We start from the raw sequence: 12547 nt of genomic DNA, 5'->3' as shown, positions 1-12547 counted from the left end.
TTTTAGATTGTTACATAACACATATCACCATGGTACAAAATTAAGTAATACAAAAACCCAGAAGAAAAGGGTAATGATGAATAGCAATGTATGCAGATGGGATATGTATACAATGTGATACCACCACATAGCTTTACGTTAAACTTCATCTTAATTAAAATCTTCCTTAATGATATAGGAGAGGAGGGTAGATAGCATGGTAGCTCAATTTGCTTAGGGTAATAAGCATGAAGGGTTCTGAACCTTGGTGAGACAGAGAACTAGAAAAAGGCAAAGTCAGAAATATGGGCAGGAAATAAATTGAGGAATGACACTAATACACTCAGGGACAAACCATCCCAAACCAGACATCCAATAGCAGAGGAAAATACTTGGAAAACATCGCACAAATATTACACATAAGTTTAAATTTTGGTTTAAACGGAATTACTCACATTCCTAAAATTAAGAATGTGCATAAGTATTTGCAGGATGGGGGCCTAACAGCGAAAGAGACAGACTGATAGAGCTGGCAAATTAGTTACAAACTTGCAAGGTCTTATGGTGGCTAGAAAAGTCATTTGCATCACAGCACACACCAGGGAGGTGAGAGTCTATTTCTAAAAGGCATTAGTGAGGCCAGGGCCAGATTTAGGGACAGGCGACCCAGGCAACCACGTGGGGTACCCAGCTTGGGGGAGCACTGGGTTGGGGGCGTTGTTTTTGTTGTTAGCAACAAAAGAGAAAATAGAATGTTTGAAGTAAAATGTTTCAGGTATTCCGTAGGAGGATGAATTTTTCACTAACCTCCTAGAATGTTCTGGATCTTTGTAGAATCTCATGGAACCTTCCAGACTTTCTGAGAACTACCTTTTCCTTGACCCTCCTAGAATGTTGTCCGCCATGCCCTTGCGGGTAAATAAGGGGTGGGGTGTCGCCAGTCAGCCAGTGAGATATAAAAACAAAGTGAAGTGACAGCCCAGCTGCAATATTGTGAACCTTGTTTTATTGTGTAATTGTGAAAGTATACTTGTGTTTTAAGACATGAAGATTGCAAGTAGCGACTAATAAAGGACATATTTAATGAGATGCCATAGATATCTATCAAACCACAAACAATATAAAAGAAATACTGTTACTTCTTTTGCCATGATTAACACATAATGTTTGATGACTTTCTAAGACTGCGGAACAAAGATTTTGCTCTCCCTAATACCATTTGTTTTCCCTCATAGAAAATAAAAGATGCCCCCAAAGAAGCCTTCAGGAGCTCAGTATAGGAAGCACTATTAATACTGGTCAATTTCTTGATGTTAGTACATGTCAGTTATTCTTAAAATTAAAAAGCTTCTATAAGCTTAGAGGAAACAATTTTTATTTGCTTATATGTGACATGAATAAATACAGATTTACAGTTCCTAGCAGGCAAATGTATAGTCTTATATGACAGGGATAAATCATGCATGCAAGTTGTGCATCAAAGTTGTGAAATGGGCTACAAATGCAATAAAAAATAAGGTATTCAAAATTTAACAAATGGGAGGGCACCAAAGACACTCCTCGCATGGTCTAGAGCCGGCCCTGAGTGAGGCTGAAGGTAAATAAATTATTCACTGCTGGGCACTTTAATACCAGAAATTGGACAGAATTCAGAAAAAGGAGAACAAATGATTAAAGGGGTGAGGGAGTGACCGATAAAGAAAATTTAAAAGGAACAAATATGCATAACTTTGCATATAGTGAATAAGGTGGGGCTGGAGTAGCAAATAACTACAGAACACCATTAAATACCAGGACCCATTTCTTAACAGCAAGATTTATTAGGCTGCGGAGTGGTTTTCCAAAGGGAGTGATGGATGCCCCACTGCTCAGTGATTAAATACTGGACTGGATAACATACAGTAGGGAACAATCCTGCAGTGGTTGAAGGGGATTAGCTAGATGACCTTAGTATCTTTTTATTCCTTATTTCTGCAGTTCTGTCATTTGATTTTTCTGTTCTTTGACTGTTCTGCACAAAAGCCACTAGATGGCACACTCCCAATTGGAACAGAACCAATTTGGTATTGTCAGACCCCAAAACACTGTAAACTCTGGTCCGACTAGAGAAGTAACTGGATGAAGCACTCCCTTCCTTAGGCACAAGATCCTCCATAGTCCACTGTCACTTGCAGTTCTTCCACTAAAGAACATAGAATACTGACCCAGTATGGCAGCTCTCGTCTTGGACCTCTTCTCCATGAACTTATCTAATTCCTTTTTGAGCCCAGTTATACTTGTGGCGTTCACAACATCGCCTGGATGTTACCTCCACTGGGTATTAAATTACCAGTTGCCCCCATTGCTGATCAGGTGTCCTTTGCTTCTCTGAGAAGGGGATTGCTCATCCCATTCCTTGAAGAGGTCTCCTAAATAAATACATAAACAAAGTTTACATTTGTATAGGAGTTTTCATCCCAAAGGATTTCACATGCTACATAAGGCAGGAATCACTTCACCCACTACTGAAATGCATCCATCTCTGGTGTGGAATACTGCATCTGTTTTTAAAAGTCGCAAAGCAACACTACAAGGAGATAAACCCCTCTGCAGGGAAGAAGGGGAAGGATCCCTGGAAAGCCCTGAAGTGTGACATGAGTTTTATTTTTCTGCAAAATAATGTAAGAAAAAAAATCCTTCCCAAATGCACTTGATTGTAAAAAGCAGGAGGGGGTCCTTTCTTGCATTCAGCACTTCATGTTCTATTGTGCTATAAAATCTGGTGGAAATTCTGCTTTTGCTTTTACAACAAATACATAGAGAACTCATTCTCTGATAGTATTTTCTTGGCTAAAATGTAAAGCGGTCTGAAATGAACAGGGCCAGCTGCAGCCACCCTCCAAGAACCCAGAGAATAAATTGTTAAATTAAAACAAGGCCCACTGGTGATTTTAGTTAGATGTTTCCAAAATAGCTACTTCCCAAAGCAAGCCACTTAAAATACAATAAAATCAAACAACTTTGCGTTAGTATTGCATGTGAAGGTCTCAAATGGCATTTCTAGATTTTAAAAATCAGTGACTTCTCTCTTTTACATTTTAGCCACACGCATTTTTAATAGTAAAATGTATACTTCTAATTGCCAAGTGAAGCAAATGTGCCCCTTCCCATTCTGGGAAGCAGATGGATTGGCTGCACTCAGTTAAAATGTTTGGTTCATAATACAACATCAATGTCTTCTCTGGGGGTCAGACTACATGAAGAAGGTGCAGCAAAATGCATAAGGAAGCTTCATTTTAATTTCAACCTGATTTTCACCATCATATCTCCAACCGCCCAATTACTGAACTCCGCACATTTGAAAAGGCAAAACCAGTGGTTTCTTAGTTAAACCCACATACCATTCTGGAACAGGAAAAACTTATAAGTGATGTTACAGTAGCTGGCCAAAAAATGGAAGTTTTTGCAAAATAAATAGGATTTTTGTTTTTAATCTGCAGGTTTCAAAAAGGAGCACTTTGTCATTCACTGAAAATGTGTATTGAAAATTTGCAGTTTCAAAAATGGCTTTTTGTTTTTCCAATTTCCCCTTCACTTTTTTTCATTTTCTATTTTGCCCCTGAAGAAGGGAGATAGGAAAATGGGAGGATAGGGGAAAAAAATAAAAAAATAAAATATTTTTCATTTGGGGGTTTCATTGAAAACCAGAACATTTTTAATTTCCCTCCCCCCCAAAAAATTCCAGTTTTGAAAAATGGTCAGTTTTCTAACCCCTACTCTCCAAAAAATATCAAAAATTGTTGGCCCGACCAAAAAATTACAACAGCAAAGTATAAATAAGTGAAGGAGTCACTAGATGGCAGTCTTAATCTTTTAGAATATTCATTTCCTGATTTTACCTAAAACCACAAGTTACTTGTCATGAGCAATGTTGACTATAATTTAAGTAAAGTGCCATTTGCCCCCTCTACCATGTCATTAATGAGGATGTTAATAAAACTAGACCTATTGCCAATCATTACAGCACCCTGTGGATGAAGTGGTAGATACATGCAAAGTATTATCAGTCTATTCTTCTTCTGCTATACATTGCTGTTTAGCACTACCAAGGCTGGTTGTCTGCAGTGAGAAAAATCCTGACAAAAATGCAGAAGTCCCAGTATTAGCTAAACAAAGAAGCATGGCACAATATATTAAAATAAATACTAAGTTGTTTGTCATGAAAAAAAATAAATTGCCTAAAATCATCCAGTACCAGTCAATTGATAGTTTAAGGCCCCAGTTCAGCATGGTACTTAAACAGGTGTCTTGGGCTTGTCTACACTACCCACCGGATCGGCGGGCAGCGATCAATCCAGCGGTGGTCCATTTATCGCGTCTAGTCTAGCGTTCTCCTGTCGACTCTGGTACTCCACCAGAACGAGGAGCGCAAGCAGAGTCAACAGGAGAGCGTCAGCTGTCGACTCACTGCAGTGCAGACACCGCAGTAAGTAGATCTAAGTACGTCGACTTCAGCTACGCTATTCACTTGGAGCATATGTGTAGTCAGGGTTGAAGTTAGGCACCTGCGTTAAGTACGTGACTGAATCAGGGACATAAACTATTTTTAAAAATACCTGGACTTGCAAAAAGCCCCATTTGTGACAATTCCTGGCAGAACCTTGTTCAGAAATAGGCCAGCTGGTGTGAAAACGCCCATAGCTATATGGCTGTGACATACACTCAGCCTATGGCTCTGGTCCTGCAAGAATCTGTGAAAGCTGCACTGAAACCATGGGTCCAGATGCAAGGTTGGGCCTCAGTCACCCTTTGTTTCTGGTCCTTGAGTCAGTTTTCCTTCCATGTGACAGCGCTCAGCTGGGTCACTGCCAAACCACTGCATGCAGTTCTCAGACAAAATTGTATCTCTGCCTTTTTACACCCGGGAGATAATACCACCACACTCCCATGAACAGCTGATATCATAATTCTATAATCAAGTTGCTCTGGCCTGATGAGTTCATCCCAACCGCCTCTGGCTCCATTACCATCTATCTAGTTACGATGGTTCCTCTTAATCCTTGCTCCATAGAAGTGAAGTTATATTTACGTCAGTGACCATTGCCAGAGATTCTTTTTATAAGACTGGTGCCCTACTGCCTCTCTCCCATGCTCAGATTGGTTGTCCACCTCCTAGCTGATGTTCTGTGGCTTTCCGGATACAGTTGCTACAAACGTCGTTTTCTCCACTGCATGTGGGACTGCCCTGTTAGTAATAACATCTGGCTTGAAATGCAACATGTCTACTAGGGGACAATGGGAACACCACAGCGATGCATCCCTCTCCCATCTTGGCACCAGGAACAGGGACAGGGACATGTGGGGGACCAAGGGAGAGTCAACAGAACAGCTTTCTCTAATTGATGAAAAATTGAGACTTATCCTCTGCATCTGCGGCCACATCCCCTGTTGGCAAAAGACCTGGTTAGCCTCTAACCCTAATCTACACACTAACAAGCAAGCCAGCAATGGGGTATGGCTCCTGTACAGGGCTTACCTGGGGTACCAAGCTGAAACCCAAAGCCCTTCCCACGAGGACCGTCCCTGGGGCACTACATTTCTATTGGAGCTATACAGGAAACTTTCCTAGCAAGAACATTTCCACCCAGAGGTTCTTGCTCGGCTCCTGCAGAGTTTACAAGCTCCCCAGGAGAAAGGCTCCTTCCTGCAGACCTAGTATGCTCCATAGAGGGCCAAGAGCATTTTAATGACATCAGAGTTTGGGGCAGGAAAATCGCAGTCAAGGTTGGGAAGCCATCCTATTACGAGCCTGCCCCTCTCACGAATTATCCCTCTGGCTTGGGTGGTCAAAAGCCTGTTCCCCTAGTCCGACAGACACACAGGCAGCCAATGGAGCAGGCATAGAACCACCCAGTGCCATGGGGACTGGAGTGAGAGTCTCAGCTCTTATTCCTGGAGCCAAAAGTGATACCAGCAATGGCCCCATGGAGGTAGCAGCAGGGCACAGTCCTGTGGGCATTGCCACCTGGGAGATGCCTTTGGAAGCAGCTTTGCTGGTTTAATGCCCTGCCCCATAGGGAGGCTCTCTCGAAACTTGCTTGGCTGGGGGGATTCCCCAGCATAACCTCCCATGCAGAGACCCCCCCCCACCCTACCCTCCAGCGGAGCTCTGGGCAGCCTGGGCTTCCATTCGGGCCACTGCACACATAGGTTCTCAGCTTGGGGGCTTCTCTGGTCGAGAGAAGCAGCAGGAAGGAGTTCAGCCCAGGTCTAGCCGCTGGGCCTGGGGCAATCCTGTACTGTCCTGGTGGTGAGGTGACACCCCCTCAATCAGCTGTAGGGCCTGGCTCCCTGTGTGTGTGTCTGCACCTCTGGTCCAAAGCCCAGAGCTGCCCGTTCCCGGAGTGCTTGGCCGGACCCTGTGCACTGGGTGCAGGGGACATGGGGCATAGGGGGCCTGGGTGCAGGGGACCCGGGAGGCACAAGGTGCAGAGGGCACTGGGGACATGGGTACAGAGGACACGGGGGACATGGGTACAGAGGACACGGGGTACAGAGGACACAGGGGGCACAAGGTGCGGGGGGTACAGAGGACACAGGGCACAGGCTGCTGAGGGCACTGAGTGCAGGGGCACTGGGGACATGGGGTACAGAGGATACAGGGGGCACAAGGTGCAGGGGACACAAGGGGCGAAGGGTGCAGGGGCAGAGGCTGCTGAGGGCACTGGGGGCGGGGAACACAGGGTGCAGGAGGTACTGGGGGCACAAGGCACTGGGGGCACAGAGCTCTGGGGGCACAAGGGGCACAGGGCGCTGGGGCAGAGGCTGCCGAGGGCACTGTGGGCACTGGAGACATGGGTACAGAGGACGCAGGGGGCACAGGGCGCCGGCTGCCGAGGGCACTGGGGGCACCGGAGACATGGGTACAGAGGACGCAGGGGGCACAAGGTGCAGGGGGTACAGAGGACACAGGGTGCCGGCTGCCGAGGGCACTGGAGACATGGGTACAGAGGACGCAGGGGGCACAGGGCGCCGGCTGCCGAGGGCACTGGGGGCACCGGAGACATGGGTACAGAGGACACAGGGGGCACAAGGTGCAGGGGGTACAGAGGACACAGGGGGCACAAGGTGCAGGGGGTACAGAGGACACAGGGCGCCGGCTGCCGAGGGCACTGGGGGCGGGGGCCCCGGGCAGAGCCCGGGCCCTGAGCTCTGCGGAGCGGCGGGCGGGGCCGGGCCTGGGCCGGGAGCCCGGCGGGCGGGCGGGCTGCGGGGGCAGCGGGCTCTGGGCTGTCACTCGTGGCTCCGCCTCCCGCTGCCCCCGGTGGAGCCGCCTGGAAGGGGCCGGGCGGCGCAGAGCCCACGAGGCTGCCGTGAGCGACGGGCTCTGCGGCCGGGCCGGCCCCGCACCTCCCCGCGGCCATGGGGGCGCTCGGCCTGGCCGTGCTGCGCCTCTCGCTCCTCGCCGCCGCCGCGCAGGCCGCCAGCCAGGTGAGGCGCCGGGCCGGGCCGGGAGCGGGCTCCGTACCGGGGCGGGGCGGGGCGGGGCCGGGCAGGTGCTGCGGGCTCCGTACCGGGGCGGGGCGGGGCCGGGCAGGTGCTGCGAGCTCCGTACCGGGGCGGGGCGGGGCCGGGCAGGTGCCCGCGGGCGCAGGGTGGCAAAGCCCCGACGTCTCGCTCGCTGCTGGTGGGGGGAGCAGCGGGCAGGGCCCCGGCGTGTGTCCACACGGGGCTCCCTGGGCCCGGGGCCGTGTCCCGGCTGCAGCGGAGGGGCCCCGGGACGGGCCCCGGGACTGGGCCGTGGCAAGCGGGCAGCTGCCCGGTGTGGCTGAGAAGTGGGTCCGGGAGGGTGGCGCTGCCCTTCGGAGCTAGCGGGTGCGGGGTGGGTGCGGTGCGGAATAACCCCGGCTGCGTTGGAGTGGATGGAGAACTGGCCTTCGCGCGTGTGAACGGACAGACCAGTGCAAACACACAGAAAAAGAGGGGGAAACAACCCAGGCATCCCTAAATAAACACGCGGTGTCTGTGCTTTACAGACCAATGTGTTTCTGATTCACACAAAGAGGCCAGAAAGGCTCTTCTTGCTGTCCCATCACAGCTCTGACTTTACTTCTCCTCCCTCTGGGCTGGGTATTTTGTGCTTCCCTGCTGAAACCGGAGGAGCTGAGACCCTAATGAACAATGTGTGAGGTTATCATGCCCTTTATATACTCAAGGCCAGCTTCACCACCAGACCGCCTTCATTGGCTGAGTGGGAGCCCCCGCTTACCCCAGTTCATGCCAGGCCATTTTCACTTTTCAGTCTATTCAGACTGAGTCACCAAAGTGCAGATTTGGGACCAGTGAATTCCAATGGGATTTATTAGTTGCCTTGCCAAAGACAGCTGTGAGCCAAACGAGAGAGGCTGTGGTTTGTTGTCATGCTGCGGTTTGGGTTAATGGCGCCACATATTTTGTAGCCCCAGCATTCCCACTCTCCCCACTCCCTGCGCTGCCCCAGAAAGAGCTGCAGGAAAGCCTGTGCCCTGGCATAAAATGCCCCTATGCGGCCTTCTCCCAACCAGCAGAATCAGGGCAGTTCTACTGCTTTTCATCCCAAGTTGGGCACCCACATGAGCATGTTCACGTGAAGCACGACTTGCTCCTGTGCCCTGTCACTGGGAATCCGATCCTACCGTTGGTAGGGTTCGCTCGATGCACTCTTGTCTGAACGGCATTGTATCAGGCTCGCTTGACTGGCCCGAGCTGCGCTTTGAGGCATTCTGTGTTCGTTCTGTCCTGGGTTTGTGCTGAGACCCACACCAGCCCAGCAGACCTTCTTCCTTTATAGCTGCACGGCTGCCCCGGGCTCAGAGAGCAGCTGTGGTGCTGGAGGGATGATGTTCAGACACAAGACACTTCAGGGTGCTCTGGAGTCACTGACCCTCCATCCACTCAGAGGGTGCAGGTTTCTGGCTGCCCAGTGCAAGAGAGGCCAGAGAAAGCTCAGGACAGGCAGCCACTTGCACACACGTGGTCTGCTGGCTCCTAAACGCATGTGGGAAACCCTGAGTGAGGATGTTCCAGTCACTTCAAAAAGAACAGAAGCAAATCTTGGCTGTGCTTTAGCTTGATGACCTTAATTGTGCTGCGAAAGAAAACTGGTAGGCTCAGCCCCTTGTGGGGAAGGAAAACCTTGTAACACATCTTGGGACCTCTTGTGCTCATGAGTGGCCACTAGTTCTGGATTTGCAAATATAAGTTCTGGAGCTGTCCAGCTGTCCTTGGAAGTGTGAGCCCCACACAAGGCTTTTCATGGAGAAATACAGTGCATCCATCCCTGATCCCTGACCTTGGCCTCTAGAACCCCCATCTTCCTCTGAAAAAATGACATTGTGGAGCTAGACATTCTGCTTTAGTTTAAGTGAAACCCCGTGGCTGTGTGATGCGCTCACAAGTCCCCTACACAGCAAGCCCAGGCAGTGAGGAATGAGCTTTCTTTGATTGTGAAACAACACCCCCTGCTCACACACAGTTTTCCGGAGGAGGGGGGGAGAGAAATGTTGGAAGCTGCTTAAACAAACTGTGCCTGGAATTGAACTACAAGAAAATAATCCCACTATCAAAACATTCCGGCTGCTGGTTGTGCAGTATTGTGAGGTGAACTCTTTGATACAGTGATTTGGCCCTAGCAAACGTTTAATCTTACTGCCCCCAGCGCAAGATTGAATGAAAGGAGTGTGAGCAAGTCCATGAGCATCCTGACATCCACAAAGGACAGACTGTGGAGTTGAATGTTTGGTGTGAGACCAAATTCCAAACAGAGTAAGAATCAGAATAGCGGCTGCTTGTTTGTCAAGTGTGTATTTGGCTAATTGGAGATAGCGGCTACTCAGTTTGCATGTGCAAAGATGTAAAAAAAAGACTGACAAGCTGGTCGTTAGATGTCAAGATGGGGACGTTTGTTGGGTTAGAAAGTACCAGGATCCCTTAGTACAGCGGTTCTCAAACTGTGGGTCGGGACCCCAAAGTGGGTCACGGCCCTGTTTTAATGGGGTCGCCAGGCCTGGCTAAGACTTGCTGCGGCCAAAGCCTAGGCTTAGGGCTTCAGCCCTGTGTGGCAGAGCTCAGGTTACAGGTCCCTGAGCCCCCCCCGTCTTTGTCTCCCACCCACCCCCCGGTGGGCTCAGGCTTCGGCCCCCACTCCTGGGATCGTGTAGTAATTTTTGTTGTCAGAAGGGGGTCACGGGGCAGCGAAGCTTGAGAACCCCTGCCTTAGTAGTTGGGGTCTGCAGTTGTAAGCTCTGTTGTTAGACCCTTTTAATGTCAAAATAGAATGGCCTGCATCCTGAGACACTTCCTCTTGGGGGAGGGGGAGAGCCCTGGGGATGGGAAAGGTCTGTGTGGAGAGGAACCAGACGTGAATACCAGGCACGCTGTTCTCTGGATTTCCCACTGCCTCTCACTCTTAAGGAGCTGCTGTTGTACACTGACACGGCTCCAATCTACTGCCCAGGACTGGGCTGTAACAATTACGCCCCAAGAAGCCGTGCAAACCAGCAGAGTCACTTCAGAAATGACTGTGAATGCCGGCACGCCTGAGGAGAATTACAAAAGCCAAAGGCCTTCCCAGAACAATTAATGCCATCAGGCTAAAGCACAGCTAGTACTGGCATCTGTTCTTTTTGAAGTGACTGGAACATTGCTAACATGGGCTTGCGGGGGTTGCTTAGGAGGGAATAGGGACTTCGGATGAGATTTTCAAAAGAGTCCACCCACCCCCTGCTGAAGTGTGCACCTAACTGCCAAAGGTGCCTTTGAAAATCCCATCCTGCTGTTTATTAAGGACTTCAGTTGCTTTTCATATGAAGTTAATTAAGCTGAAAACTGCAGCCATGAGAATATTCTTCTCATGTGATTTTAATAGGAGTCAGTCATTGGCCACCCACATGGGAGATGGGTTAGGATTTAAATATTGTCCTTGCCCAAGTGCCCACAGCATCTGAAGAGAAACAGCATGGCCCCTTCGTGCAAGGAGCATGTTAGCCTGTGGCAAGCTTTGCAGAGGGCTGTATAGCAGTGCACACACTACTTTGTCTTGTCTTGCACTCGGGTATTTCAGCTTGTGCAGTATTTCGCTGGCTACGGCAGCTGGTAACCAGATGTGTCACTTACAGATGTTTCGCAGATAGCCAGGATTTAGTCCAGGCTTCAGGAATAAATTTAGTTGTCCAAGCTGCCTCCCAGGTACCTCATCCTCTGAGGCATAAGTCAAAAGATGGCAGGTGTATAAACAGGGAAGTTTTCCAGATTCCTCTTTAAGGAATCCAGGCACTCGAAGTTGGCTGCACTTAGCAGATTCTCTTGCTCTGTAACATTTGGCTTTCTTATGCCCAGCACAAAAGAGGGATTCTTCTCCAAGGTAGGCAGATGGAGTGAGTCTGGAGGGTCTTGCCCTCATGGACTGGTGAGAAAAGGCCTGAGCTTTCCAGGTGCTCTGCACCTGAGGACACCATGCAGATTAAGGTGGTGCTGCTGCCACTTCTGGTGTCATTGAGCCTGCCTCTGTTGCACGTAGTCTCTCTCATAGACCCTGGTGGACCATGACGACATGGCGTTGAATGGTTTGTGCCAAGCCTGCATATGAATGCTGGGTAGGAGGTGGAAGAGGAGAATTACACGGTTTCCACCACATGATGAGAACATCCTTCCAGCAGCCCACAGCTGCACGGGATGGGAGTACAGCTCCTTGCTTTGTGCTGCAGAAGTGTCAACACAGTGTTTGTTCCTTTCAGGCAGTCCCCTGCCTGTGGAATAAAAGAAGCTGGGGGAGATTTCATTACTAAGGGCGCCTCTCAAAAGAATGGCGTCTCTTAGATGTTCATGCTGAGGACTGAGAACCTAAACACCACTTGGCTAAGTCACTAGAGTCCTGCAGTAGAAAGGGGAGAACCCTAACTACAGTGGCGTTCCCCACCTGGAACTTCTCCAGAGTGAGGGGCATCTGGTCTTCTGTTGAAGAAGGCAACGTTGTAGGATCTGGAGCAATGAGTGACACAAAGTAAAGAGGGAGCACTGATTAGTTGGATCCACTTCCAGCTGCATTACTCTTATACTTACACAGGATGGGAGAATTTACATACCACGTAACAAAAATCTGCCAGAAAGCCCCCAAATTCTCATGTCCAGAGGACACAGGACAAAGCATTGTTCTTACCCAGGCTCTTACCCATGCCTCATGTGATACCACCGTTACTGTGGGAGCGTCTCCATTCAGGAATAAGCAAGACACAAAGATGTATCTCTTTGGGGGGGAGGAGGGGGGAAATGGGGTGATAGTGAAGTGCAGGGATCAAAAAGGATGAGAACTTCTTCTCACTAAAATGAGTTGGACACTGTCCTGTCTGCAAACCCCTTGCACACCCAGGAGACCTTTCCGACTGCCCATTCTCTGTGGCTTTGCAGGGAGAGGCATTGCAGAAGGGTTTCTTTCAACACAGCTCCGTTGTCTGCTGACTTTTCCTCAGCAAATAATACAAGCAGCCAAGTGAGCAACATGTAGGGGACAGAGCTGAGTTGCTTCTCTTTCTTCACTGTCAGTTTGAACAGC

At 49.4% G+C, this 12547-nt stretch overlaps 1 protein-coding gene across 1 annotated transcript in view; it reads left to right on the top strand.

The window, feature by feature from the left end:
- The first annotated feature begins 7269 nt into the window (after nt 1-7269).
- Nucleotides 7270-12547, top strand: part of OLFML2A (olfactomedin like 2A) — a 31696-nt gene continuing 26418 nt past the window's right edge. Inside the window, exon 1 of the mRNA XM_054007340.1 lies at nt 7270-7449. Within this exon, the coding sequence (XP_053863315.1) occupies nt 7381-7449 (69 nt within the window). The 5' untranslated portion in view covers nt 7270-7380. The remainder of the gene's footprint in view (nt 7450-12547) is intronic.

This window comes from Malaclemys terrapin, chromosome 17 (genome assembly GCF_027887155.1).
Source record: "Malaclemys terrapin pileata isolate rMalTer1 chromosome 17, rMalTer1.hap1, whole genome shotgun sequence".
NCBI classification, from domain to species: Eukaryota; Metazoa; Chordata; order Testudines; family Emydidae; genus Malaclemys; species Malaclemys terrapin.
The sequence above is the reverse complement of the archived record's forward strand: the minus strand, read 5'-3'. Positions and strand labels throughout refer to the sequence as shown.